The 27,671-nt window shown below is 48.3% G+C and overlaps 10 protein-coding genes across 10 annotated transcripts; 6 read left to right on the top strand and 4 right to left on the bottom strand.

Annotated features, from left to right (window-relative positions):
- The first annotated feature begins 35 nt into the window (after positions 1 to 35).
- On the top strand, positions 36 to 3,957 carry F4812DRAFT_263244 (mediator complex subunit 16-domain-containing protein). The gene is made up of 9 exons (XM_047930830.1): positions 36 to 361; positions 416 to 767; positions 821 to 1,088; positions 1,151 to 1,605; positions 1,657 to 1,876; positions 1,937 to 2,053; positions 2,108 to 2,221; positions 2,276 to 2,560; positions 2,620 to 3,957. The coding sequence occupies exons 1-9, from the start codon at positions 180 to 182 to the stop codon at positions 3,627 to 3,629; spliced, it is 3,003 nt and encodes a 1,000-aa protein (XP_047792692.1). The 5' UTR covers positions 36 to 179; the 3' UTR covers positions 3,630 to 3,957.
- Positions 3,958 to 5,600: 1,643 nt separating this feature from the next.
- F4812DRAFT_417305 (terpenoid synthase) lies at positions 5,601 to 7,929 on the top strand. The gene is made up of 8 exons (XM_047933158.1): positions 5,601 to 5,958; positions 6,046 to 6,225; positions 6,298 to 6,363; positions 6,420 to 6,673; positions 6,752 to 6,908; positions 6,965 to 7,054; positions 7,116 to 7,149; positions 7,223 to 7,929. The coding sequence occupies exons 1-8, from the start codon at positions 5,939 to 5,941 to the stop codon at positions 7,484 to 7,486; spliced, it is 1,065 nt and encodes a 354-aa protein (XP_047792691.1). The 5' UTR covers positions 5,601 to 5,938; the 3' UTR covers positions 7,487 to 7,929.
- Positions 7,930 to 8,500: 571 nt separating this feature from the next.
- F4812DRAFT_469016 (oryzin precursor) lies at positions 8,501 to 10,185 on the top strand (the record flags this gene model as incomplete). The annotated part of the gene is made up of 3 exons (XM_047938832.1): positions 8,501 to 8,758; positions 8,867 to 9,341; positions 9,474 to 10,185. 3 exons carry the CDS (start codon positions 8,501 to 8,503, stop codon positions 9,962 to 9,964), a joined length of 1,224 nt encoding a protein of 407 aa, XP_047792690.1. The 3' UTR covers positions 9,965 to 10,185.
- On the bottom strand, positions 9,862 to 11,164 carry F4812DRAFT_469014 (uncharacterized protein; the record flags this gene model as incomplete). Its single annotated transcript, XM_047938831.1, has 3 exons — positions 9,862 to 10,320; positions 10,381 to 10,830; positions 10,918 to 11,164. 3 exons carry the CDS (start codon positions 11,162 to 11,164, stop codon positions 10,097 to 10,099), a joined length of 921 nt encoding a protein of 306 aa, XP_047792689.1. The 3' UTR covers positions 9,862 to 10,096.
- Positions 11,165 to 11,953: 789 nt separating this feature from the next.
- Positions 11,954 to 14,370, top strand: F4812DRAFT_263197 (uncharacterized protein). Its single transcript, XM_047930829.1, has 2 exons — positions 11,954 to 12,434; positions 12,500 to 14,370. The coding sequence occupies exons 1-2, from the start codon at positions 12,161 to 12,163 to the stop codon at positions 13,822 to 13,824; spliced, it is 1,599 nt and encodes a 532-aa protein (XP_047792688.1). The 5' UTR covers positions 11,954 to 12,160; the 3' UTR covers positions 13,825 to 14,370.
- A 1-nt stretch (position 14,371) lies between these two features.
- F4812DRAFT_263136 (tubulin/FtsZ family protein) lies at positions 14,372 to 17,007 on the bottom strand. Its single transcript, XM_047930828.1, has 5 exons — positions 16,668 to 17,007; positions 16,348 to 16,406; positions 15,965 to 16,278; positions 15,387 to 15,890; positions 14,372 to 15,333 (listed from the first exon to the last, which is right to left on the bottom strand). Exons 1-5 carry the CDS (start codon positions 16,677 to 16,679, stop codon positions 14,852 to 14,854), a joined length of 1,371 nt encoding a protein of 456 aa, XP_047792687.1. The 5' UTR covers positions 16,680 to 17,007; the 3' UTR covers positions 14,372 to 14,851.
- A 546-nt stretch (positions 17,008 to 17,553) lies between these two features.
- Positions 17,554 to 20,039, bottom strand: F4812DRAFT_417294 (uncharacterized protein). Its single transcript, XM_047933157.1, has 3 exons — positions 19,617 to 20,039; positions 19,484 to 19,550; positions 17,554 to 19,422 (listed from the first exon to the last, which is right to left on the bottom strand). Exons 1-3 carry the CDS (start codon positions 19,625 to 19,627, stop codon positions 17,836 to 17,838), a joined length of 1,665 nt encoding a protein of 554 aa, XP_047792686.1. The 5' UTR covers positions 19,628 to 20,039; the 3' UTR covers positions 17,554 to 17,835.
- A 408-nt stretch (positions 20,040 to 20,447) lies between these two features.
- On the top strand, positions 20,448 to 22,582 carry F4812DRAFT_456378 (Sds3-like-domain-containing protein; the record flags this gene model as incomplete). The annotated part of the gene is made up of 4 exons (XM_047936978.1): positions 20,448 to 21,387; positions 21,445 to 21,514; positions 21,576 to 22,062; positions 22,124 to 22,582. 4 exons carry the CDS (start codon positions 20,448 to 20,450, stop codon positions 22,580 to 22,582), a joined length of 1,956 nt encoding a protein of 651 aa, XP_047792685.1.
- Positions 22,583 to 23,042: 460 nt separating this feature from the next.
- Positions 23,043 to 23,754, bottom strand: F4812DRAFT_263068 (uncharacterized protein). The gene is made up of 3 exons (XM_047930827.1): positions 23,530 to 23,754; positions 23,335 to 23,462; positions 23,043 to 23,252 (listed from the first exon to the last, which is right to left on the bottom strand). Exons 1-3 carry the CDS (start codon positions 23,538 to 23,540, stop codon positions 23,167 to 23,169), a joined length of 225 nt encoding a protein of 74 aa, XP_047792684.1. The 5' UTR covers positions 23,541 to 23,754; the 3' UTR covers positions 23,043 to 23,166.
- A 217-nt stretch (positions 23,755 to 23,971) lies between these two features.
- Positions 23,972 to 27,611, top strand: F4812DRAFT_417279 (uncharacterized protein). Its single transcript, XM_047933156.1, has 6 exons — positions 23,972 to 24,937; positions 25,093 to 25,258; positions 25,316 to 25,446; positions 25,502 to 25,705; positions 25,757 to 26,105; positions 26,158 to 27,611. Exons 1-6 carry the CDS (start codon positions 24,600 to 24,602, stop codon positions 27,169 to 27,171), a joined length of 2,202 nt encoding a protein of 733 aa, XP_047792683.1. The 5' UTR covers positions 23,972 to 24,599; the 3' UTR covers positions 27,172 to 27,611.
- The last annotated feature ends 60 nt before the right edge of the window (positions 27,612 to 27,671 follow it).

The raw sequence follows: 27,671 nt of genomic DNA, 5'->3' as shown, positions 1-27,671 counted from the left end.
TAAAATCTGCTGTCAACTTCCTCTTATGGTCTTCCAAACTTTGGATATGCCTACCTAAGGTAGCTTGTAGCCATCGGACTATGAACAATTTTCGACATTGATACCTATCGCTGATCCATTAAAGCTGTCTCCGAAGCTTCGTCTAGGACTCTATCAAGTCTCCATATTTCTCCCTTCAAATGACGTCGGGCAAGATGCCTCTCATCCTGGACAATCCCATGGGTGGAGAGTCCATGCAGGTTGACTTAGACGACGTTGATGACCTTTTTGGCGATGGCGCTCCTCTAACTCTCCCACCCAGACCCATAAGCAAGCGTTTGCGACAGAGAATAGACGAACTTCGTGAACGAGGTTCTTGCCAGTAATATTCCCACCCCTAATATATTATTCGGAATAGCTACTGATTACTTGAAAGGAGTATTGCCTGGTCCAAAGCGGGTACTATAGCATCTATTACGCCCGATGGTCAACGGCTACAGTTGATGTATATCCATGCCAAAGGGAAGGATGCCACATTTACTTTGAGCGAACCTACCACGATTACGCCGTGGGAATCACTCCCTGGCGGGCCTCTTGTTCATCTTAGCTGGGGTCCCGGCACCCCCGAACTCGCTATTATTGATGCTGTTGGCAGAGTTTGTATTCTTAATTTTTCGTCGAATATAAATCGCCCAGCTCCTTCAAGGAGGTGGGACGGTGATCCCATCGATGATTTGCAAGCCGTTGTGGGAACATATTGGCTGCCTTATCACTCAGCCGGCCCTAGAGTATGCCTCGAAAGTCTTCTAGCTGGTCATCCCCACCGCTGACAGGATATTAGTCACCTCCTCCATACACCCCATCTTATGGTCCAGCTGTGAGGAACGGAAACGGAAACAATTACAGCTATCAGATAACTCCCATCTTTAACAACGGTCCTGTTCACCCCCAGAATAACAGGTCTGCTTTTATCTGTGTCACTACGACGGCCGTCCTTAAAATGTTCTGGGGGCAGACTAATGGTAAAATTGAAGAGACGTCTTTAGAACTCGAAAATGTCACATTGGCAGACGATCTAGTCACGCACGCCGCACTATGTTCAGATAGGAGTAAGTTGGACAAACATGCCTGAACTATTTGGTCTAGCAGACATTCCCTAACAGCACAACAGGAAGCCTCATAGTAGGCTTGGCAACGGCGTCCAAACACCTGTGCATTGTTCAACTTGCAATTAATTGGAATAGTCCCAAAACTGACGGCGCGCAAAATAACCCCCCTGTCAATCCACTGCTCAGTCCAACTCTTACGAAGAGGCATGTAGCAGTGACTAGCTGGTTCCAACCGGACTCTAGCGACTCGCATCCTGATGCATCCATGCAGAAAATCACTCATATTGAAATGTTACCCCCTATTCTTCTCTCCGGGTTCAACGTACCGAACAAGGAGTGGTCACCTATTACAGTTTTGACAGTGAGGTCTCTTATCCCGGACCCTAACCTGCCTTACGTCCAAGAAGTCCAGAGCGTGATTGACAGGTGGGAACTCATAACGGACCATAACCAAGCACTTCATCCCTCATTCGAGCAACTAGGGCTTAAGAAGAACAGTACCGGTTCTGCAACCCCAGTACGTATAGATTAGCTCCATCTCTCTTCCACTTGTTAACACAACTTCTAGAACGGCAGCAGGCTCAAGAAACTGGATTCTATCGTCGTCAATAAGGTAATAATAGGAGTAAATGTAGTTAACTTTGGGAAAGTTATCTGTTTCTCCTACAGCGACGGCAGTGTGGAATATCGAGACCGATTTACTATGGCCGAGTTGTACCGAGAACCTAGTCTGGATCGTATTAGTTCGGTTTTTGACGCTGGCTTCTCCCAGAGTGGCGATTCATCATGTATGTGTCAATTCCCACAAGCATGTCCTACATCCCTATATGCTAACTAACTCATTCAAGGTCTCCAGACGGCTTTTTCGCCAACAAACTTCTCGTTCGTTCAACTATGTGAAGACAGCAAAGTAAAGTGGCACAGCATCAACTATACACAGGCGGATATTGAGTCAATAAATAGCAGTACGTTATTTGTCTGCCACTTGCTCTGCTAGTTCGTGTCTCACCCTTCTCTAGCTCAAATGTCCGCACTCGTTGCAGCCTTTTACATATCCACTGCCCAAGCTATCACACAGAGTGCGAACTTCGACGACATACTGGCAGTTGCTCGGAATTTCGTTAATAAAGACTGTAAGAATTTAGAGTATACCCTTTAAATACCCAGCTCTATTAACCTCACATTAGCATTCACAATCGAGTGGATAAAAACCCAAGTACAGCAGATGAAGATACATATCGACTACACGGAGGATTCGCAACACGATAATCTCATTAAGAACGGTATCTTGCAAGTGTGCTTCAGTATTATGAATTATCTTGGATGGAGAGGCGACTACAAACCCCGACGAGGCTGGGGAAAGCTTGCTCTGCTGGCACTGAACCTGCGGAACGTGATAATCATGAGCCATCTTTCAAACAGTCAAATCCCCATAGGTGGTAAAACCATGATAACGCCGCTTGATGAGCCTGGTATGTCTAATCTTTCGTCATTCATAATATTTCCTCTGGTACTAAACACCTCGATACAGAAGCTGTCAATGCTTTGGCCGGATGTGTCAAGTGGTCAAACGACCTACTTGCGTGGATATGCGACTCGCTATTTTGTCTTTTTGATGACGCCGAATTCATGAAACATCTTAAAGGGCCTCAACTCGATAAAATGACGATGTACTTGCATTCTAAGAACGAAATCGCGATACATTTAGTACTGTGTTCAACAACACGCGGCCTGCTTTCCGCCATATGCCGTCGCATAACGGCACTCGACGCATTATCTACCAAAGCTATCAGCTGGTACGAAAACCGCGAGAAGTCCCTTGCGAATAACCCGAATGCCGCAGCCGACCCCCGCGCGGCAGCCCACGCTGCTCTCCATGCTGCGTATCACAACTTGCGCCAGTGCATAGCGTCTTCGCTAATCAAAGCCGATGAGTTCGACAAGCTTCTGAGTAGCTTGGGGGCCGAAATACGGACGGCATACAGCACCTCGTTGGCCATAGTAGGAGAGCAGGCCGCCAAGGCAGCGAATAAGAACCAGCCGCCGCAGAACTCGAACCCCAACGCTTCGAGGCCGGATCCAGCCCAGGAGGCTATCGCGCGCGCGCGACAGCATTGCGAGCTCGACATGCTCCTACTGCAGGCGCCGCCGTCATCCTTTGTCCCCGTCGTCAGCAAGTTCTTCAACCAAGACGTGCGGGAGTTTCGCGCGCGCTCCGAGGTCGCGAAGCTGTACTTCGCCGACTACTCGCTCCTCGAGATCGACGACGACGCGCGCTCGCTGGCGGAGCGGAATAGAAGAGGCGCGAGGGTGGACCTTTTCAAGAGGACCGAACTTTGGAAGAAGCCAACTAGTGGTGGTGGGAGCGGTAAGACTCCTACTACCACGCATCCGTGGAGGAAATGCGTCCGCTGCGGTAATGTCATGGAGGACCTCGCGCTGGTTACTACTAAACCCGGCATGAGCTTCTTGCTCCGCCAGCAGAGCAATTGCTCCTGCGGCGGCCGGATGGCTGTCCTACCACAGGATGCGGATCTTTAGGTAGCCGCAGATCTCTGGTGGCGATACTGGTGGTCTAGCTTCTACTTTTAACAACCTACCTCCTACTAAGGTAGGCCAGGAGGTACACAGTTGTTTTCTCAGTCGACATAGCGTATGGTCTCGTTTAGAATTAATGATTTATTACATCCAGTAACTAGCGTAGATGAGAGAATGATAAACTTGAAATCGTGTTTGTTCGTTGTGTTCTTTATCATTCGATTATGATAGTCCTACATAAAGCGCGCCAAGCAGTTTCTACTTAGATGTTAGATTTGAGGGATATGCATACTACTACTGAGTAATGCCCACGACGGCGGCATAAGAAAGAGAGTGATTTCAATTAGATCTTAGCTTTAGGTACCTCATATCTACCTAGGTACCTGGTATGTTGTAATAATAGAAAATCTTGACTCCATTGATTGTATCGGGAAAGCGAAATAGTTAAAAGTCCAAGATCCGAGCCGTCAACTTCTCCCTGGTATTCGACTTGTGGGAGATAGGTGTATTGCTCGTTATATCTATACACGTCGTGCGCCAGCTTTACGTGTTTTTCCGCTTGAAGTAGTATAGACTTGCCGGGAAGAACCTGAATTAAACACTGTTGGCTTGTCTGTTGATTTACAACCGTAGGGACTGACTGGTATATCGAAGTACTATGACACTCGCTTGTCTTTTCCGAGTAGGTTGGCAAAGATTCGTATGCAGTCTTCGTCCCTATGAAGGATATGATATGTGTGTGGCTGCAGCGGGGTGTTCTTGCGCGTATGAGGGAGCTGAACAGGGCTGTTTTGGTCCGGAATGGTGGCGTCCGACTATACCCAACCGCCCGACCAACGAAACTCCGGCCGTGATAGGTACATGCAGTCTCAAGTCCCCATCAATCGTCAGTATCTCTAAGTCGGTTTTTACCCTGTCCGGTCGCCGCTTCGGCGGGCAGCGACCGGTGTGTGACATCTCCGCGAGTGCAAAGAGTAAGGTAAGGCCAGGCCCAACCAATGTCTTATTTTTGTCCTGAAACAAATTAGCGCGCAATTACCACCGGCTTAGACTTAGAAGTATGAGGCTTAATCCGAAAGGAGCAGGGCGTCCCTGCAGGATGCAAGAGCGCCATGGTCACTTATGTGGTTCTCAAAGGGCCCCTCCCTCGACTGCTAGTTGGAGATATGTCGGTCCCTCCGACAACGGGATTCCCCATTTGAGTCTGTGACACGATAGTATACATATACAATTTCGCCAGTCTCACAAGGTTAAGAGGGGTACGCGTGGCGCTCGGGTGGTTAGCGGTAGTTGGTGCGCCAGAGGCGTACCTATACCATTACCATTTCAAAACGGGCCGAGGTCGAAGCCTGGGAAAGAAGTAATGGCGATAAGAAAGTTGTCCCTACGGGCGTCGTCGACACGCGGGGACTATTAGGTAGAATTTCCCCTTTCGGCTCGAAAGCCATGTACGTCAACTAGTAGTGAAAGTGGGCTGAAGACGCCACCAGACCCTTACATGGGTTGATAGGGGAAATGGTGGAGGAGTTTAGAAAACCAGGTAAGTATATGCATGGTAACCATAATCAAGCCAAAGCCCGAGATCGTTAATTCGGGATTAGCAAGAGCCTAAAGTAGCGTCGTGATATGCAGTGTGATCAGTCTGGTGGTGATAGAATAACTCAATGTTCTTTCTTCCACGTTCTTCAACCTTGGAATGGGCCGATTTGCAATCGTTATATGTATCGGTAAACTCCTCGGGACAAGTTTGAGATTAGGGGTTATCCGAGACATTCTTCAGCTTCCAGTTGTCTTCTAAACTAGATCTTGCTTACTGTCTTGGAACTCATGGCTTACCAGCTACAGACATGTGAAGAGGTAGGCATGGAAGAAGTTAGTAGTGGATTAGTATACATTAAGTACTTAACGTAAATTCGCTGTCGAAGATATTTATTTATAATCGAAATTTATGCGAGGTAACTAGCTTGGCGTTTGACCGAAATCAACCGCCAGTAAGCGTCGTCGTATCTATACGAATAGGTAATAGTATAACTACCACTCAAGCATTCCAGCCAGCCATCTTAAGTAGGACGAAAGATGTCATCTTGTAATCGGTGCTTATTTTCCAGCTCACTTGGGCCCAAAGGACTTCTCCTTTCAATTAGCCTGCAGTGGAATATGGCTTTGAGGTAACATTAGGTATCTGTTCGATAGTCGATAGAAGCCAGCCCAATAGAGAATCTGATTTCCTATCTGGTTGTCATCTCAGAGACTTACGAATGGTACACTTTACCAACCAGAAGAGGCGTTCAGCTTTGACGGGGCGGTAGACGATGGCCCCGTGGATAAATAGGTATTACATCTCCTCTTCTAAACCAACTCTGACCATCATCAACTTTAACGCCCTCAGTACCAAACTATTCCCTTTGACGAATAACAGGCACCTGTCGATTCTCTTCATAGCAATGTCGCACTTCAACGAAAAAGAGTCTGTGGCCCAAAAGCTCAAGGGCCAGTGGCTTATTATCCCAGACATTCGTCCCATCTTCGCGCAATGGCCAAGCGGAGAGAATAAGCACTACCAGACGGTGAAAGAGATTGTGGATAGGCAGCTTGCCCAGTACGTGAACCTGCCTAGAATATATCTAGTTGATACCCTGGATATAAGAAACTACTATTAACACTAGGGAAGACAACCTATGAAGAATGAAGCTCGTACAGCATTTGTCAAAATGAATCCATCTCTACTTGCAGCAAGGTATGCTGATGTTACCATATTTGATTCATCAATGGAAGGCGCTGACATGTTACTAGATGGTGGCCAAGGGCTTCAGAAGATGACTACCAGGTCCTGGTTGACTTGATCATCTTTTTCGGCTACTGGGATGATCTTTCCGAGAGCCTTGCTGCCGACCCCGCCGCCGCCGAAAACCTTCGTAGCGCCACCAAGGTTCTTGGACGTCAAGCTTTCGGCTTTGCACCACCAGAAGAAGAAGTGGCTATTTCCGACCCCCTCATACTCGACTTCAGGAGGATCGGCAAAAAGATTTGCGCCGTCTACGATGAAGGTAAGGACCGTAACACGAACAACAAACACCTAGCTTAATACAGAGTGCCTAGCTAAGATTATAATTGTGATATAATAGAGCAGCGAAAGACCGTTCTAGGTCATTTTGAACGATACATCGATTCGACGGCCCTCGAAGCTGAGGCCGACCTGAGTACAACGCTACCTAGTCTCAAGAGATACTGGAAGGTAAGGATTCTGACAAGTGGTATGGGAACATTGCTGGGTGTCACCGAGTAAGTCGTCGATCATACTAATAATATCAGAGACTGAGGTTCTAATGCCAGCACAGATTTGCCGCCAGGGTCAAATTACCGACCAGCGTCGTAACCTCAGCTGCATATGGCACTCTGTGGACGACAACTGTTGTGATTAATTCGATGTATGTATACCTAATCTACAGCACATACTGTACTCGAGTGACTTTACTAATGTTGGATTAGCGTGAATGATTTGATCTCGTTCAAGAAAGAGATGGTGAGTATAAATAACATCGTCGAAGCGGACATGTTCTTACAAACAGGCGGGACTAACATGCATTAATCCATAGAAAGCGGGAAGCGTGTTGAGCTCCGTCGCTATACTATACAACGAGGTGGACAACTTGGATGCGGCAGTGCAGATGTCGCTTGCTCACCTCAAAATCCTCGTCGATGAATTTGACCGCACAGCTAATATGCTGTTGACCAACTTCCCACTGAGCGACGAGGAGGTTGGGCCCGTGTCCAAGGTCATAGACACTCTCAGGATGATCAACACTGGAAATCTAGGGTGGAGGTTTGTGAACACCTTGGAAAAGGCAGCTATTCCTTAGGTACTTAGAGCCGTGTTCACTGACATCGTATTTAGTCTGCAAGCAAAGCGTTATGGAGTCTGCGACTCAATCACGAAGACCGGACAGATCGAAGTAATTCTATGATTACTAAAACGGGCGGAATCGACATGATGAAATATCAATCCCAACATGAGTATAAAACGTCTGATTAGGGCGCATGGGTCGATAGATACAGGGTTCGCATTTTACTTTTCTTCAGGATCACCGCACAGAATTTGATATAAGGGCATGACTTTGACGATACAAATGAGGTAGACATTTATATTTATCCTACCTTAAATACCTGTTTTATGAATAGATAAGTACCTACCTCCTACCTAATGGGTTAGCAATGCATTGTTGTTACCCCTTTTACCCCTTTCAATACTTAGAGCTAGCATGACCCGATACAAAATACCTAAATCTTTAGAACTATTGCCGACACATCAGCCCCCAATCCCTTCTCTGCCCTGTACTCTGAACAAGGATAGATTCACGAAACTAAAACATAGTATCTACATACTGCCTACCTAGGTACCTCATACTTGATAGAGTTGTTAACTACCAAGCAGCCAAGTCATCAAACAAGTTGGAAACATGTAGCCAAGAGAAGATAACTATACAAAATACCCAAGCTAGACGAGAAAACCTACCTAGGCTATCATAACGTCATGACAACACCTACACCATCAGAGCTATGCATTCGGTCCCGTGGCCGCTAGGCGCTCGTATTGCATGCGTCTCCTTGCCTTGCTTTACCTTGCCAACCTAACTCATAATTATCAAAAGCTTAAAGCCTTTTTTTTTAAAAAAAAAAAAAAAAAGTTGGGAGAGCTAGACTTTTCGAGGCTAGTATATATATATCAGCTATCGCCTTCTCTCGTCTCGTCTCATATCTAGATAAACCTACCATCTCCTAGCCGTGTATTTGAGTAAGTAAGCAGAGACAATATTATCATTATTATCTATCACCATATCTACCATATCTACCTACGTAACCTAGGAAATTCCACGATGAGATCCCTCGCCGCGCTCCTCTTAACCCCCCTCGCCGCCCTCGCGACCCCTATCCTACAAACCGACGGCGAAGCCATCCCGGGCAAATGGATCGCCGTCCTGAAGCCGGATAACACGTCCACCCAGCTCTTCGGCACGGTGACGGGCGCCTTGGGCGGGGTAACTCCCGTGCACAGCTACGCCATGGGGGGGTTTCAGGGGTATTCGTTCTCGGCGTCCGACGACGTGATGAAGTCGGTTGCAGACATAAACGAGGTTGGTACACGCATACCTAACACTTAACTCACCGGCAACTTTCCCGCCTTCCCCCCTCCTCCTTTTTTTCCCCTCTTAAACAGGAATTTACGATACATGACCCCCTAGGTCGCGTACGTAACGCCCGACGTAAAAGTCTCCGTCGCGTCCCTAACCACGCAGACCCCGGCGCCGTGGAACCTCGCGAGGATTTCCCACCGCGCGCCCGGGGCCACCGAGTACACGTACGACGACTCCGCGGGCGAGGGCACGTTCGCGTACATCCTGGACACGGGGATCCACGTGGACCACCCGGAGTTTGGCGGGCGCGCCTCGTTCGGCGCCAACTTCGCGAATGACAGCGCCGCAGACACAGCCACAGCCACCACAAGCACCGCCAGCAACGACGACGACGACGACGACGACGACGACGAGAACGGCCACGGCACCCACGTCGCGGGGATCGTCGGCTCCGCGACCTACGGCGTCGCCAAGAAGACGAACCTGATCGCCGTGAAGGTCCTCGGCCCGAACGGTTCCGGCGCCATCAGCCAGGTGATCGCGGGACTGCAATGGGCGCTGGAAGACGCTAGATCGAAAGGAAGTGAGTTATTATTATCAGTTTGCTCTGTTCCCCCCTGCACTTCACCAGACAAACACCTACCTACACCACCCACCGGTCTCAGAGCATCGCCCGTGTACCTTAGGTACCTATCTAACTTGAGTAAAATCCTAGGGATCGGAAAGGCAGTCACCAATATCTCGCTAGGCGTGTATACGACCAAAGCCGACACGCCGCTCAGCGCAGCCGCGGCGTCGGCCGTCACGGCGGGGATGTTCCTGGCCGTGGCGGCGGGGAACAGCAACGCGAACGCGACGAACTTCTCGCCGGCGAACGCGCCCGGGGCGTGCGCGGTGGGCGCGACGGATGCGAACGACCGCCGGGCGGCGTTCTCCAACTGGGGGGACTCGATCGACGTGTTCGCGCCGGGCGTGCGTATCGTCAGCACGTACAACAACGGCAGCACCGCCGTGCTGTCGGGCACGTCGCAGGCCTCGCCGCACGTCGCGGGGCTGGCCGCCTACCTCCTTGCGCTCGAGGGCCCCCGCGACCCGCTCGCACTGTGCCAGCGCATCCAGGACCTCGCTACCAAGGGCGTGGTGACGTCCTCCAAGTCCAAAAACAACAACATCGCATACAACGGGGTGGAGGAGCGGGGCGCGTAGGGTTCTGGGATCCGGCATCGTCATATCACGAACACGAAGGTTCTGGCACGTAATTAAGTTCACGATATGCATTGCTATATTTTATCTTGCATTAGCGTTTCGGGAAAAATTGGAATATTTATACTTTTTCTTTTATGATTTAGTAATAGGAACACCATGTTCTCCCTCGGGCACGACCAAGCCATGCATTCCCTTGTACGCTGCAGGCTCAGCAGGTTTCCATCCGCCCCTCTGCAGGAGATCTACATCCTCGAGCGTGAAGACTTGGACTTTTAGCGGCCTGCAGCATTTAATCATCTCCTTCTCGCTGTCAGCACCGAAGCCCCATAAGGATAAGTCACCACCCGGGCATGTACCTGTTTAACTTCATTAGAAAAAAAAATACCGATGATTTAAGGGGGGGAGGGGGGACGTACTTAGAGCCATCAGTATATCTTGCTCGGCCAAGAACTCGATGTAATCTCCCTTCTGCGCAGGGCAAGGATTCATAAAATAGCGGCCCTGTTCGTCTAGGCCCGTGACTTGGAATATGTTGATGACATCGTGCACGTCGCCCTCGTTTAGGCCAAAGGGAATTACAGCCCGCGTGAGATTGGAGTGACAATGGAAGTCGTACCCCTTACCCGAGAGCACGCTCGAAATGTACCCATCGCACCTGGTACCAAGCAAATCGTGAACGCGACCACCATGCTCATCAACGCCGTACCATGAGAGACTATCGCCGATGATTGTTACAAGGGGTCGCATGTAAGGCAGACACGACCACAGCCTGTCGTACGTCGAGACGTGAGAAGCGTAGAGCTGCTTGGTGCGAGATGCCCAGAATCTCTCTCTTGGGTTATGAGCATTCCAGATATTCAGGTCTCCTTCACGCCGTTCCATTTATCAGCCCATTGTTTTCTCTATACATAGTAGGGGGTAAGGAGTCCACTTCCTACGTCAGATATACATACCAACCTGCGGACCCTCGGGGGTGCTGATGCGTACAATCGACCCGGCAGGTGCCTTCCAAGCCCTTCCGGACCTGATGGGTAGTACGAACTCCTCGATCAAGACGCGCGGGGCGGCAGCGATTGTGCTGTACAGTTCCTTGTCAACTGTCAGCGGCGACCCGGTTACGGGAAGATAGGCCGGTTTCGGCTTCGGAATGGGCTTCCGGGCTTTAAGGCGGGCCTCGGCTTCTTCCTTGCTGATGGACATATTGGGTTGCCGTTTAATAACGAGGGTTTAATAAAGATTAAATGAACTTCTACGAACAGTGTTATAACTACTAAGTACCTAAAGTATGATGCCTTTGAAGAGCTCCGGTAGCGTTATCCACGAGGTAAATGGTGTCTTATACTAGCCGTGCGGAGTAGTGAATTTTGGTCTGGGCGCGAAACTAGTTGACGAGCGAGGATAGCGGCTTTTATACCTAGAATAAGGTAGTTGTTATACATTAGTAGCATCAGGAGTCTCCCACTCTTATCAGATACATGCGAGCTTATGTGATTATTTGATGACATTATCATGAGTTATCTTATTACTTGTATCGTATATCCGGTATGGCGTTTGCTTTCTTCATGAGATATCGTGAAGTTCGTAAACACGTTTGCCAATCAAGATTGCGGGCCACTCGGTCTCCCCGCATGTTCTTATTAAGCGCATCGCGGTTCTATCACGGAGCTTGCCATCTAGAATGGGATGATACTAATACGGTACGGTATTTATAAAAGATTGGCATTGTTGTTAATGCCTCAATCTTCCTAATTGAAGACCAGCTCGAAGCTCTAGAGCTGAATTGTCGTAGTAGTAGTTTACCTCGGTGTGTAATACTATGTCATTGAACGAAATAATTGAACGATGATCTTTTGAAGTGGATAAAAGGGGGAAGGGGATTGGGTAAGAAGTACGTACCCTACCCGGCCTACTAGGTACTAAGATGAGCTGGAGGAGATAAGATAAGCTCGTCGCAGCTGCATTTCCCAGCTCTAGTGTAACTCGAGACCCTGGATTAAGTACTGGCTCCTACCTGCCGAACCTCGCACCTTGGAAGTTACCTAATTCAAGCACCAAATTACAACCAAGACTAGAAGTTTCAGCTACAAATTCAAACTGCAAACTTGCCAACTACAACTAATTTTTAATCCATGACCGAAAAAAACGAAATATAAACGAACGCCGCTCGCTACGAGTTCTAAAATACGTTAGCAAACAATGGACAAGCTCCCGCCGGAGATCCTTCTCCACATCCTCGAATTTACCGTCGTAGCGCTATACGGCTGCAAGAATCAGCTTCTCAAGCTGCGCACCACCTGCAAGGTGTTCGATGAAGTCCTGAAGCCATATGCTCTCCGGACACTTCAATTGGAATTTACACGCCTCGATCGTATCGAGAGGAGGCTTAAACCACCCGACTACAATGCGTTGCGCCGAATAGGCCCTCTTTGCCAGGCGCTGTACCTTGACATGATGGTGGTGAGAGACGACAGTAAGAGCCTCTTTAAAGATCCCCGCTGCCTGATCGCACTGGCTAATTCCATGGGGTTGATATAGGTGAAGTAGGATTCTTGGGTAGTATGTTTGCTCAGATCCCCGCCATGGACTCTTTCGTTTCTCGTCTACGAAATACCTACTGCTTGAACGAGTGCTCCTTCACCGAGATCGACTATCGCCGCCAACTAGGCCTTCTTCTCGAACACGCTCCCAATGTCACTGCCGTGAAGCTGAACCTACCCTTCCAATTGGTGTCTACGGGCCCGTATAGCGCAACCACGATGTTACTAGGAAATACCTTCGAGGCTCTGGCCCAGCGTCCCGAAGAATCCGAATCACTCAAGACTTTGGTGTTGGAGAACCTAACTGATAGGTCCATAGCAAGCCTATGGAGAAACCCCCAGGACGTGAAAAATATCATCAGCGCGTTCAAGGACCTCCAGCATCTATTCTTGTCCGTGCGGCGAAACGACGAGGAACGGGACCGCACTATCAACTTCCGTAATCGCCTGTGGGAGATGGTCGGGAAGGCGGAGAAGCTTGAAAGTCTGTGTCTAGCCGACTTGGACGTGAATGAGAGGCACTATTGGGATATCAAGACCTCGTCGCAGCGAGACTCGCCGCTTGAGGACTGGCAGTTCAAGTCCATACCCACAATCCACAAGCCGCCTAAATCGATTCTACCGAATCTCACTTACTTAGAACTGTGGCAGGTCGAAGTGATGGGATGCGGGCTTCTGTCGGTACTGAAGTGCTTCGGTGACTCCCTCAAAGAACTCTACTTAGACGGCGTTTACCTCAAGACCATCTACAACCCCGAGGCGCCCCAGGATACAAACAACACACTCTGGATCGGCTTGCCCAACGTACGACCACCGCCCAATCACAAATGGATAGCGACGTATCTGCGCCAGATTAAAGTCCAGCTCCGCGTCTGCCGCGTTGCCAACTTGGGATACGACCAGTACGTGATGAGCGAGAACCCGCTCAACAGCGCGGAATACGACACCGTGGACCCGAGCGGCCTAAGACGTCCTATCGAGCAGCGGTTCGTCGAAGTAGCCACGGGGATCAAGCAGCCGGCAGCGCCGGACGGGTCTCCAATAGCCTACTTCCCGGAGGAAGAGTCGCAGGAAGCCTGGGCGCTGGCCGATCGGGAGCAGCCGGCGGGCGGGCTCCGGTTCGAGGACTGGAACATCAAGCACTACATGGCGACGCGGTACAGCCCGACATCGGCCTGGCAGCGGTCCATCGACGGCCTGTTCCCCAACTGCAACCAGTTCACGCTTAACGCGCTAAACAGCTTTGCGGATAGCGCCTGCACCGGCATGACGCTGCTCAAGCAGTTGCGCGACCACGAGACCGAGTCGTCCATCTCCGTATAAGAACTGGAAACGTAAGCCGACAGAACCGTATAGTTAATTGTTTACTTTCTCTTTCCAGAGCCTCGTTTTATTCTCTATGGGTTTAAGAAGTTGCAAGTATTGCTTTGGTTGAGGACTTACCAGATGTCGTTATAGCCTTCTTATCCGATGCTTTTTTCCCTTTTCCTTTTGCTTTTCTTTTTCTTTTCACTCTATGATTTTTTTATGTTTCGGTGTTGATTACCTCAGGTATCTACCTAGACCTAGGAGGTTTATAACGGCGGTGGAGACCCGTTATCATATTAATTCATATTAATAATAACCCGGGGGGGAAAGAGTCAATTATTAGTGACGCTGACCGTGCATGCGTCGAGGTTTAATGCGCGGAACTTGGAACAGGAACAGGATGGACTGACTACTAGGTCTCCTTTGTACTTAATATGATACCACAAATGCGGAGGATGTTTACTTAATAATACCTAGGTTAGGGGGTAACGGGATTATTAATGGCTTGATAAGAAGTCCCCGGAATATAAAAGATTTCATTTTTTCCTGTTTTACATTTCGACTACTCGCGATTCACAGCAGCGTAATACGTGTCACCATCACAGGTGGGAATCATGGAATCTCATTCATCAACCTACTCGACGTAGAGCAATTTGTGCAGCGGTAAATTTGTACGTGAAGGTTTTGGGCTTAGGCAACTGGTAGTGGGAGAGGGAGTGAAATATAAGAAGAAAAAAACGGGGTTACTCTTTGAGTCCGTCCACTACCTACTGGATATCCTTGACCTTTGCAGAGAGGCCCTCTCCCTCTCCCTCTCTCCTCTTCCAAGAAACAGGGGTTACCAGGAATATCCACACATGCATAACATCGATTTCCCCCGGATCTATTCGCGCCTCCAACGAAAAGATAAACAGAAGCCCATTTGCACAATCCACTCGAAAAGTCGAAGCAGGATTAAGGACACGAGTGTTCGACAGCAGGAAAGCTGATGGAAAAGCGAACCTAAGGGGGGGTATAATACGCTCAATGCAGAGAGAAAATCTTAGTACTCGGCTTCGGGCTCATCCGCCTCGAAGCTGTCAGCCGCAACCTCCTCGTAGTCCTTCTCCAGAGCCGCAAGATCCTCACGAGCCTCGGAGAACTCGCCTTCCTCCATACCCTCACCCACGTACCAGTGTACGAAGGCCCGCTTGCTGTACATGAGATCGAACTTATAGTCGAGGCGGGACCAAGCCTCGGCAATGGCGGTCGTGTTGGACAACATGGAAACGGAACGGTCGACAGACGCGAGACCACCGTCGGAGGGCGAGGCGGTAGGGACGGCCACGGGCTTCTGGTAGTTGATACCCAACTTGAAACCAGTCGGGCACCATTCAACAAGGTTGAAAGAAGCCTTCGCCTTCAGGGCTGCGATGGCAGCGTTGCAGTCACGAGGAACAACATCACCACGGTAGAGGAGGGCAACAGCCATGTACTTGCCGTTTCGGGGGTCGCAAACAACCATCTGGTTGTTGGGCTCGAAACCTGACAAATGGGTTAGTTGACTTAAGGCAATGATAATAACTATTGAAACTTACATTGGAAGGTAAGATCGTGGACCTTGAAGCTCTCGTGGGCACTCTTGGCAGCCGAGATAACAGGCGCGTAGCTGATCAGAGGGTAGTGGATACGCGGGTATGGGACCAGGTTGGTCTGGAACTCGTTCAGATCCACGTTGAGAGCACCATCGAATCGCAGGGACGAAGTGATGGAGCTGACAACTTGAGCAATTAGGCGGTTCAAGTGCTCCGAGTTAGGACGAGGAATGTCGAGGTTACGTCTGCAAATATCGTAGACAGCTTCGTTGTCAACGAGGAATGTGCAGTCAGAGTTCTCGATGGTGCTGTGGGTAGATAGGACAGCGTTGTAAGGCTCGACAACGGCGGTAGACACGCGAGGGGCCGGGTAGACGGCAAACTCGAGCTTGCACTTCTTGCCGTACTCGGTAGAAAGGCGCTCGAGGAGGAGAGCACCAAAACCGGAACCGGTACCACCACCGAAAGAGTGGAAGATTAAGAAACCTTGAAGCGAGTTGCAGTTGTCTGCCAAAGGTGGTGGTTAGCTGGTGCAAATAGCATATATGACCTTACCTAGGCCACCAGAAGCAGATTCTCACCTGTGACACGGCGAATTCGGTCAAGGCAGTTATCTATCATCTCCTTGCCGATAGTGTAGTGGCCTCGAGCGTAGTTGTTGGCAGCATCTTCCTTTCCGCTGATCAGAAGCTCGGGGTGGAAGAGCTGGCGGTAGCTGCCGGTACGGATCTCGTCAATGGGCGAGGGGTCCAAGTCGACGAAGATGGAACGGGGGACGTATTTCCCACTGTTTGTCTCGGTAAAGAATGTCTCGTAGGAACCGCCTTCCATAACATCCTTGGAGGCGTTAGGGTCGGGTCGACCATCAGGTCCGAGACCATGCTCCAAGAGATACCTACAAGTATTGTGGTGAGCTATAAATACTTTGCGAGCAGAAGCTTAACAGTGAAGAGGTGCTACTTACAGCTCCCAGGCGCTGTTACCGAGCTGGGTACCAGCCTGGCCCAAGTGAAGGTGTAGGATCTGAGTAGAGCAAGATGTTGGTCAGTCATGGTCAGTCCTGGTCGAGTATGTACTATGTAGGAGTAGGTAGACGCGTGTGTATAATTTTTTTTTTGTCTGTAGTAATAATAGTAAAGCCATTGGGATATAGAAGTAAACTTCAGTAGCTTATAGCAGGGGGATAATAGGTATAGGCTGGCTTAAGGCGGTGACAAGAAAACACAAGTTGGTAGCTCTCTTTATGATTTTTAACTTCCACAACTTTTTATAACAACAACTTACTTCGCCCTTCATGATGAGATCGTAGTATTATAATCGGATGATTCGAATACCGCGACTGAGACTGTAGTCTGAAACTGAAGGAAGAAAGTAGGTAGGCCAAATGCGCACAGCGCTGGTAGGTAGTAAATGGAAAGAGGATGAAAAAGGAGGTGTGGGCTAGAGACGGTTGTAGGTTTTTGTGTGGAGAAACGAATAAGCAAAGTCAATTGGAGACTACCTACCTCCTACCTACTTCCATTAGGTACATGTACTATAGTATGAGGGGCAAGGTTTCAGGGGTAATCCAATAAGCTACCGCCGTGGGGGGGTTGCAGCTTGCAACTTTTACCGTTACTGGACAAAGTTGGTTACGCGACCATCTAAAAGCTGCTAAGCTAAGCTGTATCAGAGGTATCTTAAGTACCTACTTTAGGTACTTTACTACCTAAAACACCTATAGCCTAGGTTAGGTACATACACGTGGACCTGTATTGTACAATACAACTGTGTAACCATATCCCTTGCTGGCGGCACCAGTGATTTTGATAGGATGGTAGATGTCAAGTTAGGTATTTGCATACCTTAGGTAATTTATATAAGTGGAAGATAGGCAAGTATCGCATCAATCCATCCACGTATCGTCTGTGCGCAATTTATACTATAAAATACATCTACTCCCTCACTACCATACTTAAGAAGCGAATAACCGGTGGCTACAAAAAGGTCGATAGTTACACGTATCGTAGGGGATTGCAGCAGATGCATGTAGGGTAACTAGCTTAAGTAGGTATGGATGTGCATGCAAAGTGCAGCACGTAATCCTATCAAGCTTCACCGCTTCCATAGGCACAAAGCAGTTCAGATATTTTACATATTTTACAACAAGGACATACCTGCTCAGAAGCTCAGCTAAACCGTACCCTACATAAAATAGCAGACCCAAACGTGCGTTAGCGCAGACTAGCTTAATTTCATAAACAGTTTGGGTACCTAGTTTTTTTTTTTTTTTTTTTGGATTAGGTGAAGATTAACAAATGCTTTACAGGATGAGCACTGAAACTACACGTACTAGGAATCTAGTATATCGGAAATGATAAATTCGATTTACCTTGAGTCGTCGATTTCGGGTATCAGAGATAGTACAATAATGATAAAGCGTCAGTATGTTAATAAACTAATCAACAACGCTCTACTTTGCCCCTTTCTTTCTCCATTCCGCAGCCCTTCTAGCTCCTCGACTCTTCGTTTTCGCCTTAACTATACCCTTCTTTCCTTTAGTCTTGCCGAATTTCAGATCTGCAGGTCTGCCATCCTTTTCGCTAGCTCTGCGACCTTCAAAGATGATCTGCTCAGGAGACTTGAAGCCTTCCATGGCTGTTACTTCCTTCTTATCTTTTCGTGGCTTTCTTTCCCCTCTGGTTCCATGACGTTGCTTTGCCGCTGCAGCTTTACCTAAGAGCTTCCCCAGCCTGCCCGCTTGTGACTGTTGCTCAGGAGTCACCTTTGGTTTGTGCTTGGTACTCTTCAACTCCTTATCTTGGCCATGTACAGCCTCGACCTTTGCCTTCATAGCCCGCTCCATGGCAATGGCAGTCTTCCGCGGATCCTTGGCGCGAGATACGCGTAAAACTCGTGGTAGCATTGGAGGGAATTTCTTCCCGTTTAATAGTAGAGCCGATTCCACGTCGTTAGCATCGTAGAATTGCACATATGCAAACCCTTTGCCTACCCGAGTTTTTGGATCCCTGGGAAGGCGAACGCTCTCCACCTTGCCGGCGTGCTGACCGAAGATTCGCCATAAACCTTCCTCGAAATCCGCTGGGATCTTTGTGCGTTTCTTAGTCGTAGTCTCTCCATCGGCAGTGGTATTAACAACAGTTTCATCATCCACGAAACCAAGGTTTCCCACAAAAACACATCTCCGATTGTCCACCGGGTTGGGATGTGCTACGCTATCCACTCGAAGATGGCGTTCGAGAATGACTGAACCGTTCAGCTCCTTGAGCGCAGTGCGCGCAGCAAGTGGTGTCGTGTACACGACGTAGGCGTTGGTAGATTTCGTCGTTGCGGCCATAACAGACTTGGTAATGAACGCAGCACGTTTCGGCATCGCACCAGTCGAGTATGCAGTTGAACGGAAACGTAGAGACTCGACTTTGTGTGGGCCACTGGCCGAATCCAGTTTTGACAGTGGCGATGAAAGGTGAGATATCAGAAGCTTTTTTGCTTTAGACGAAGAAATGGCTTCAACTGAAACATTTCCGAGGAAGAGAGTGCGGTTTGCCTTCTCCAATTGGACGTCTGGATGGTCATCCTTCGCAAGGGACTCGTGAACTAATTGGGTCTCATCCTCATCCTCATCTGAATTTTCCGCTGTTTCGGTCGACGTGCCATTTATAGCCTGGCCAGTTTCTCCTTTGCGACGTTTGTCGGAGCGTGCTTCCTTTTCCTCGTCTTCAACCACCTTTCGCATATATTTCCCCTCTAGGTCATCGTGCTCGTCTTTACGCTTCCTCTTGCGATCCTTCTTTTGCGGCGCTAGTAACTCCTCAGCGGATTCGGAATCGTCTTGCGCTACTTCATCATCTGAAGCGATATCTCCTTCATCGTCGTCTAGTTCGCTCAGGACCTCATCATCAACTTCTCCATTGACGTCTTCGTCAGTCAATTCATCTGAATCTGACCCCAAGTCGTCTGCCGTTTGCGAAGGTTCCTTCTCTTTGCGATGAAGTAACTCGGAGTACCTAGTTTTCGGAGGAGCTTGGACAGGCCCGGCCTAGAAATAATTAGCCTACAAGGCTCTATAAATCAGAGAATAAGTGATTTGTGAGTCTTACACTACTTGCGAATAGAGCATCGAGTGTGGGGTCGATTGCTTTCGTTGATGCTGCTAAACTGGGTTTTCTGAAAACCATTAATATATGTTATCTATAAATAATAGTAGTGTAATAGTTGGTATAATCCACTTACGATTTGGCCATCTTCGCGTTGTAAATTGGGCTATTGTGTTTAAGGGTATGAATAGTGAAGCTTTTAGCATCGCGGTTACAAGTTGCGACCACTAATAAGAAAAAAAAGTCTACAGTACCTAGATAGGCGTTCTTATCTTATCAAGCCTTAGCTAGTTCGGGATTGGAGTGGGATTGATCATCAATGTGGATTGTAAATTCGATATCGGATAAAAATACGTAAGGTACCTCTCATGGAAGTACCTAGGTATGTACTTGATTAGAACACGGACCGCTACCTAAACACGCGTGTGGATGTTATCGATAAGCGGTTTTGTTCGGGGTTGCCAGATGCCGTACGTAGAGATTGGGGTCATTTTTGGGGGTAACGATGGTAACGGTAAAAGGTGCCAGACCTGCCAGCGGCTGGTAGCACATACCGTAGTAGGTACCTAGCAGTGTAAGTTCTTGCTTGCGCGCAAAGCGAACCCTCCCCCATTTGATCACCACCTTTACCACCTTTTACATTATTTTTCTTCTTTCTCGATTATCCTAGCACTCAAGATCTGCAGACACTCGTTTGGTAATACTTGGTTCCTCCTCGATTATCTTACTGCGGTGTCGTATTAAAAAAGATCTAACTTTTCCTCAGCATTTGATCCCACGGTCCGATTATTTACTTTCTCTCCATTTTGCCCTACGTCGATTCTTTCAAGCTCTGAAAACTCCCCTCCGACTATTCTACCACCACAACTGCGCCCTCTTCTTCTCGACAAGTTCACCTTTGATTTTTCCCATATCAGCGGAACTTATACTTAGCTTAGCGGAAAAGAACATCAATTATTGCAGTAAGATGGCAACTGGAGACACGGCGCCCGCGCCGCTTACCATCCCACCCCCGCCGATCGAACCGCTCTCCGACGACGATGGTTCCAGTCCTCTAAGTGATGTCGAAGATAAGGACGGCGACCCAGGAGACTTGAACAGCCTGAATGATGCCACTCCCGACAATCGCAACGAAGAAGTAACCTCTGCAGACGACCTTTCCGACGCGAACGATACTGAAGCCGAGACCGAACGCCTCTACGACACGCCCCGAAATCCCACTCGTCACAAGGACGTGGTCCTGAATAAATCAGCAGAAGGGCAAGTTTATGAGCGCACCCCAAGCAAACTGCGACGGCACAATACAAGGACAGGGCAGAGCAAAGATGCAGACAACGGGCCATTCTACGAGGAAGTGTCAATAGCTTCCAGCCCTCCAGCGCAAGAGACAAAGAATCTAAGAAGGCGCCAATCACCAACCCTAGATATCCTCGTCGAGGCTGCTAGCCAAGAAGTCGAGAGCAGAAAGCGAAAACGAGCCTCGATGCCTATTGAAAATTCTGAAACTACACGGCTACCACAAAGGCGTACTGGTTCAGTGCCTACACCTAGCCGACAGGATATAGACGGTGATACTCCTATGGCTGACGAAGACGACCCATCGTTACATACCAATAGTGGCGAACACTCAGCCGACGAAACTACCAATGCCCCAGCTGATATAGACCGCACTGACAACAACGCTCAGAGCGCTCAATCGGACCAAGAAGCCATACCCAAAAAGCAGACGCGCAGTGGCTCAAAGAAGCTTAAAACCACAGAACAGACTATCGAGGCTGATGAACCACCGGAAGAGACTGTGGGTGATTCAGTAGCTGAAGATGACCGTGCTCAAGCTGGCGAGGATGAGCCACTCGAGGCCGACGTGGACGAAGAAGCTGAAGCGGCTCACAGGAACGAAGAAGAACGTATGGTGCTACCATTCCAGTGATAGAAAACGACCAGTGCTAACTAAGATTTACTAGTGGAAAGAAAGAAGACGGCCTTTGAGCAGTTGACCGCAATCGAGAAACGATTTGCAACTTTCAGGGATAGGTCAGCTTCATTTTCTTTTCTTCCAAGCGACTATGATCCCAACCAACTAATACCGCTTTAGGCTGTACGAAGAACGACTCGAGCAACTGAACCAAGAAGAAATAATGCTGCGATCCGAAACCATAACACACCCCGACTATCTTGCCATGATGCAATGCATTGATGCACGAAGAGACGAAAAAATCCGTGTGGCAAATCGAGAGTTAGAACTCAAAATAGAATCTCTAGAGAGGTGGGCAGTCTCTAGGCGATCGCAAATTCACTCTCAATTCTTCCAATCAGTTAGAGAGTCAAGAGAAAAGATTCTAGCAGAGCTGGGCCAGCAATGGTACGACATCCAACACGAGCGTCGCAAACAAGCCAATAATGTACCCGAATTCGGTCTCCGGTTTCCTCGCGATCCCGCGCAGCGCACAAGAAATGCGCTAGCATACAATAAAGAGGTATCCATTTTGTCCGGCATAGCCAAGTACGAAGGAATGCCTGCGGCGCCAGACATGAAGGGGGCATCTATGCAAGAGCTGGAGGACGACTTCGAAGCGATCAATGTAAGATACCGCCAACCGCCGCCTGCTTGTTCATAACGGTTTACTAACCATGGACATGCAGAGAAATCGCCAACCATCGCTTCGACACCAATTACATAGGCCTGCTTATGTGGATTACGGAGGGCTTCCGTTTAGTCAAAGTCTTGGTCCTGCAGGGGAGCAGTTTATCGAGCAGACACCATGGGCAAACCCCAATCACCCATCGAACGCCCATCTTCTTCAACGACAGCACTCAGCACAGCACGAAGCTCATGCGCATGGTAATATGCCAGGCGTTTCATTAGGTCCCAATAAACATCCCCATCCGACTCAGCCTTTTACCAACGGTTCGACAAGCCATCCCTCCAATGGTCCCCTTCATGGTCCTCCCAAAGCTCAGAAGAGTGTACCAAGACAGCCTACCACCTCACCAGAGGTTGCACGAGCCGCCAACTTATTAGAACAGACTAAAGCGCGCAGCATGAAGGCGGCAGAAGCAGCCGCGAGACGTGAAAATAGTCATCCGGTAGGTAGTTTATGATACATTGGGTATCTTATATTAAGGATTCATTTTCACGGGTTGGCAAAGCATGGCGCACAATAGGGACCCAGTGGTCGGATGGCCGGCAATACTGCGTATCGTTGGGTTGAATAATTCTGCGTGATAGGAAATAGGGATGTTATACCCTGTACATATGTTTTTTTTGTATTTGATGTCACGGCTTACTGCTAGCTGGTGTATGGAAATGTCCGCATTATACTTGCGGCATGTTGCGTTGCAAGCGGGTGGCGTCTTCAAAAGGGCTGTAAAGAATGGCGAGGCCTCTATGATAAATGTTGTTCGGGTTATCTCTATAGACACATGCTCAGGCGTTTAGGGAGTTTCGCTGTTCGTTTATGAGGTTCGAAATAGGCCGCGATACCACCAAGTGTATACTCTTTTCACTGCTTTGAAAATGAACACTGTAGTTCTCGACTCTATGAATATTGTCTCCGATACTTCCGATACTTCCGCAAACCCGAGTGGTCGAATGTTTTGTGTGAATTTTTGTTTCTTTTTTTCCTATAGATTCTTATTTACTTGATAACATTATATCCAATGGTAGTGCCTTTGTATTTATTGATTTATTTCTTCTCCGGTTGACTTGGCGCGCTGGGGACCTTTACGTCTTCAAACTCGTCCTGTCCGATGACGCTGATTGTGTACGCATCTGTAGATAACCCGATGAGCAAATCGCTACTATTTTTTTTCTCTTCCCAAAATACACAATTCGACGATCGGTAATCACTTACAAACACCAACCGCAACGGCGGCTACGACAGACCCGACAACGGCGTTCTTGAAGAGGTAAGGACGACGTGCTCGGATGAGGGCGGGGGATTGTCTGAACTGTCGATCGTAGTAGGAAGAGCTTCCGAATCTGTAGGGCTGTTAGATATAAATGAATACAATAGCCTCATTTGTACAAATATTTGAAATATATATACCCAGCAGCCATTTTTGTGTGATTTTCCTGCCCGGGTGGGCGTGTCTCCTCTTATGTGCGACAAAAATAGAAATTGAGGAATAGGTCAAGGTTGAGAAGTTAAGCGCATCGCATTACGTTGCGAAGTAGGTAGAATGTTTTTGAATGTTGTATTAGCAAATATTGATCTTATGATGCGGCGGCTTAAGTTGTTGCAGATTACCATGAACTATAGGTACTATGTACCATGTATCGCATATGCATGAGGTACTTCGCCATTCCGCAGAACGAGCTGGTAACCTAAGGTACCTAACTATCTAAGTACTTACATCAATGATCATACCTCCTACGCAGAAAGCGGGAACGAACTTGAAGTACCTGCATGTACATAGGTACCTATCTCATGGGGGTTATTGACGGATAATGGAGGAAGGCACCCTGCCCAGCGTGCGTACCTTGGGTAGATACCTAAGGCAACTTCCAACAATAACGTATCTAAACCTGTAGGTTAGAAGCTTCCGTTCTTTGTCTCCAATCCGAATTGCATACATGCGGCAAGCGCCCTGGAGTAGCTTTCTCTTCAGTCGCGACCAGCTATCAAATGTTCAATTTCTTTTTTTCAAGTCCTTTTCTAAATTCACTTTTCACACTTAACAATATTCCACGTTTCTTCAGTTCTACTTTCACACAATTGATTAAAAACGCTGCCCCATCAAGAACGTCTCCGATTACCACCGGCATGCTCCTCAATTGTTAATGCTGGCATGTCATGATTGATGATGCAGGCTACTCATTACCTATTTACCCTGCGATCTTCTAATTGACATCACTGGGTAGACACGAACAAACACGACGCGCCACAATACAACTACTTCTGACATCGACAACTTCACCTTCACCCACCCCCCAACCCCCCCAACATTCTCGATACTAAATCTAGGCCTTCGAGATATTATTTACTAGCTTGGGGTCTCATCAAATACTTTGCGATACGGATTTACTATCCATGCTTTACCAAGCCACCATATCCCAATTTTTTTTCGACCTGTATAACAGCTTTGGGCCTATTTAGGCCTCTCTAAATAGATCACAATGGCAGCAGCTCAACTTTCCGTTCAAGATCAGATTCGCCAACTCGAAGGTGCGCGAAAACTTGTTCTAGGTAACGCGAACTATTACACCCAAGTTATTCAAGCTACACTTCCTATTATAGGACCTTCAGCGCAAGTAGAATTCCGACGCTGGGGTGCCGAATTCCTTGCTGAAGCATTTGCGACACCCGCTATCGCACCTGGCCAGAAAGAGACCCTATCTCTAGTAGTATTGGAAACTCTTAAGTTACTTGTGGAAGACGCCAACCAGGATGTCATAGTCCTAAGAGGCGTCATTCAGGCAGCGGCCAGTATATACCCGTTGGCCTTACGATGGATGTAGGTTTCTCCCGACTGGTCATTGTAAAACTTGTAGACTTTGGTGGGCTGTGCCGTGCCTATCGAGATCGTGCCTGTGCGCCATCTTTCTAGATTCGCATCCTTGAAATGACATGCTCCAAAGTCCACAGCGCTGACTTTTATGATTGTACTAGTATTAATAACTCCTACGACACACACACGTGGGAACGAATGACTGCTATCAAGAGCAGGATCCTACGAATATGGGATACCGCCCCCTTGAGCGTCCGAATCTGCTGTATCAAGTTTGCTCAGCGAGTCGTGCTCGCACAAACTCAGAGCATAAACGCAGAACCAAGAGTAGGCATATCGCTTGTTTGTGTGCTTTATCAACCCAAATACTAATATTTTATATAGCGTGGCGATCTCCTTGATATATCGCTCGTCATGATTCCTTCCAACCATCCGATCCTCGATGCCCCTAAACTCGAAGCCGAAGCATCAGGGCTCCTGGATAGAATGCTTGGAGTCTTGCAAGACAACAGCAGGTAAGACGATATCTTTGGGTGTCACGTCGGACTTCAGCAACTAACACACAGCTAGTGATGCGTTGATTGTAGACGCAACTCTCAACACGTTGTCTATCCTCGTCCGAAACAGGCCGGCTACGTCTAATAGGATTGTGAACACGATTCTTAACTTTAACCCGCTGAAGCTCGCGAGCTCGCCTTTAACTCCGAGGACAAAGGTTCTTATAAAATCTATGGAAAAGACGACGCGCATGTTGCTCATACATTTATCTAGACGGTAGGCCTCGGCTCAATCCAATTTCTATCCATGTCATTAATATTGTTTCAGGAACCCGCAGCATCCGCTAGTCGGTCGTATGCAACAACAAATCGAGCGCCTTATTCGCTCTCGAGCTGAGATACTTGACGAGGGCGGTCGTAAAAGAGCAATGGCAGAGCAAACCAACGGGGCAGAGGCAAAGCGCCAACGAATGGAAACTGTGCCTCCTCATCCGCAACTCGAAATCACCCCGTTGAAGCCTGGCCCTCACACCCTTGCGGAGGTCTTTACATTTACTAGCAACGATGGCTTGAAGAACTTCGACGTTAGTAATAATGTTCCAGCACCTTTTGCCGCCAGAATTAGCGTTACCACCTTCGCCCGCATAGACCCCCAATTATTACATCGTGCTATTCAGGTATGTGTCAGATGAATATATGTTTCTATCACTACGACTCACAAAAGTACAGGGTGTACGAGACCGTTTGACAACGTTGTACGAAGCCCAGCAACAACCAGTCAACCCTGAGACAATGCCGCTTGATGTTGAAGATGAGGATGACTATGAGCCTGATTTTAATACGGCAGAGGACGCTGAACAAATTCTAAATAAGCTCGATTCCTCACCTGCGGGTGAACGCCACGAGCTAGAAAAGCCGGTACTGGGTGGTCTTGCACTACCTAGTTTCCGATTACCACCAGCCCCAACATTAAATCCGGAGCAAGCTGCCAAGGTAGGGCAAGGTTCAATTACGAGGGTGTTCGGTACGATGAGAACTCTCGAGGACCCTGCAATCAAGAAGGCCAAGGCTGGTATCAACAGACTTGCAGCCAGTTCGTACGACCGAGACTCGTGGATTACGGTAATAACTCGCCTGGCAACCCGGGCTAATGCAGGACTTGATACCGCAGAGGAAGAGGAGGGCAGCAAGGGAGCAGTCTCAACTTTTCGTCTAAGCGATGCTATTCGAGAGCAACTCTTTAATTATGTACTAGAGGATTTCCGAAAGCGTATCGAGGTGGCGGTGTCCTGGTTAAGCGAGGAGTGGTACAACGATAAGGTCCAAGAGCAGTCCTCATCCAGCGCCAGCGATACCCCCGTCCATTACGAAAAATGGACATTGCGTCTTCTGGACGGCTTCATTCCTTATCTTCACTCACAAGATAAGGTGTTGACAAGGTTCCTTAGCGAACTACCCGAACTCAACCCGGCCATCTTTTCGCGAGTTAAGACCTTGTGTCGAGATCCGAGCTTGGTAAACCTCGCTCTCACGACACTATACTACCTAGTAATGATGCGCCCACCTATAAGAGATCTTGCACTGGATATCATTCAGGATATCTGGACAGACTACGAAGATGCAAGACCTATAGCCGCCAAATACTTGCAGAGATGGCGACCCAACTTCATAGAAACAGCACAACATACCTTAGCTGGGGGTGAGGGGGCTGTTGGCGCCAGCGTCACGGCAGTTGTTATGTGATACCCTTTCAAATTACGATTGCGTTGAGTCTTTGGGAGTTACTTATAAAGGACGTTATTCCCTTGGCTCGTACCCAGTAGCTAGGGTGGTTCTTGGAGGCAGAAAGGCCTCAATGTTATACCACGGCATCGGGGGATGGAGAAATGGGCAAGGGGTATTTGGAAAATGTAGAGAAATACCAGGGAATAAACAAGAGAGCCAGCAGCGACAGGCCTGCAAAGCGACATGTACAGAGATAAGAGGATGGCTATGGAAGTCTAATTCCTAGAGGTGAATGAATGATAAACTATGGGAATTCTTCAGACACAACTATATATATTAAAGCCTTTTTTTGGTAACCATGCAGATCTATTTCCGCGTCGTAGCTCAAAATAGGAACCCAGAAAGCTCCGCATATAAAGCACATATCTTAGTACCCTATGGTGTATGAATGGTAAGGTGATTTTGCCAAGCCTCAATATTGCAGTCGCTTCATAAATCGTGCATAAGTACATGAAAAC

This window comes from Daldinia caldariorum (genome assembly GCF_022478825.1).
Source record: "Daldinia caldariorum strain CBS 122874 unplaced genomic scaffold F4812scaffold_3, whole genome shotgun sequence".
Lineage (NCBI taxonomy): Eukaryota > Fungi > Ascomycota > Sordariomycetes > Xylariales > Hypoxylaceae > Daldinia > Daldinia caldariorum.
The sequence above is the reverse complement of the archived record's forward strand: the minus strand, read 5'-3'. Positions and strand labels throughout refer to the sequence as shown.

Coding starts and splice junctions, on each gene's coding strand:
- F4812DRAFT_263068 (XM_047930827.1), bottom strand. Junction 23,253..23,334: donor CGCCGTTGCGGTTGGTGTTT/GTAAGTGATTAC, acceptor GGTTATCTACAG/ATGCGTACACAATCAGCGTC.
- F4812DRAFT_263136 (XM_047930828.1), bottom strand. Junction 16,279..16,347: donor GGTAACAGCGCCTGGGAGCT/GTAAGTAGCACC, acceptor CAATACTTGTAG/GTATCTCTTGGAGCATGGTC. Junction 15,334..15,386: donor CCACGATCTTACCTTCCAAT/GTAAGTTTCAAT, acceptor CCCATTTGTCAG/GTTTCGAGCCCAACAACCAG.
- F4812DRAFT_417279 (XM_047933156.1), top strand. CDS start 24,600: ATGGCAGCAGCTCAACTTTCCGTTCAAGATCAGATTCGCCAACTCGAA. Junction 25,706..25,756: donor CTCATACATTTATCTAGACG/GTAGGCCTCGGC, acceptor ATATTGTTTCAG/GAACCCGCAGCATCCGCTAG. Junction 26,106..26,157: donor TATTACATCGTGCTATTCAG/GTATGTGTCAGA, acceptor ACAAAAGTACAG/GGTGTACGAGACCGTTTGAC.
- F4812DRAFT_263244 (XM_047930830.1), top strand. CDS start 180: ATGACGTCGGGCAAGATGCCTCTCATCCTGGACAATCCCATGGGTGGA. Junction 2,054..2,107: donor TATTGAGTCAATAAATAGCA/GTACGTTATTTG, acceptor ACCCTTCTCTAG/CTCAAATGTCCGCACTCGTT. Junction 2,561..2,619: donor AACGCCGCTTGATGAGCCTG/GTATGTCTAATC, acceptor ACCTCGATACAG/AAGCTGTCAATGCTTTGGCC.
- F4812DRAFT_417294 (XM_047933157.1), bottom strand. Junction 19,423..19,483: donor ATGCTCTATTCGCAAGTAGT/GTAAGACTCACA, acceptor AATTATTTCTAG/GCCGGGCCTGTCCAAGCTCC.
- F4812DRAFT_417305 (XM_047933158.1), top strand. CDS start 5,939: ATGGCCCCGTGGATAAATAG. Junction 6,909..6,964: donor ACATTGCTGGGTGTCACCGA/GTAAGTCGTCGA, acceptor ATGCCAGCACAG/ATTTGCCGCCAGGGTCAAAT. Junction 7,055..7,115: donor ACTGTTGTGATTAATTCGAT/GTATGTATACCT, acceptor ATGTTGGATTAG/CGTGAATGATTTGATCTCGT.
- F4812DRAFT_263197 (XM_047930829.1), top strand. CDS start 12,161: ATGGACAAGCTCCCGCCGGAGATCCTTCTCCACATCCTCGAATTTACC. Junction 12,435..12,499: donor GATGGTGGTGAGAGACGACA/GTAAGAGCCTCT, acceptor GGGTTGATATAG/GTGAAGTAGGATTCTTGGGT.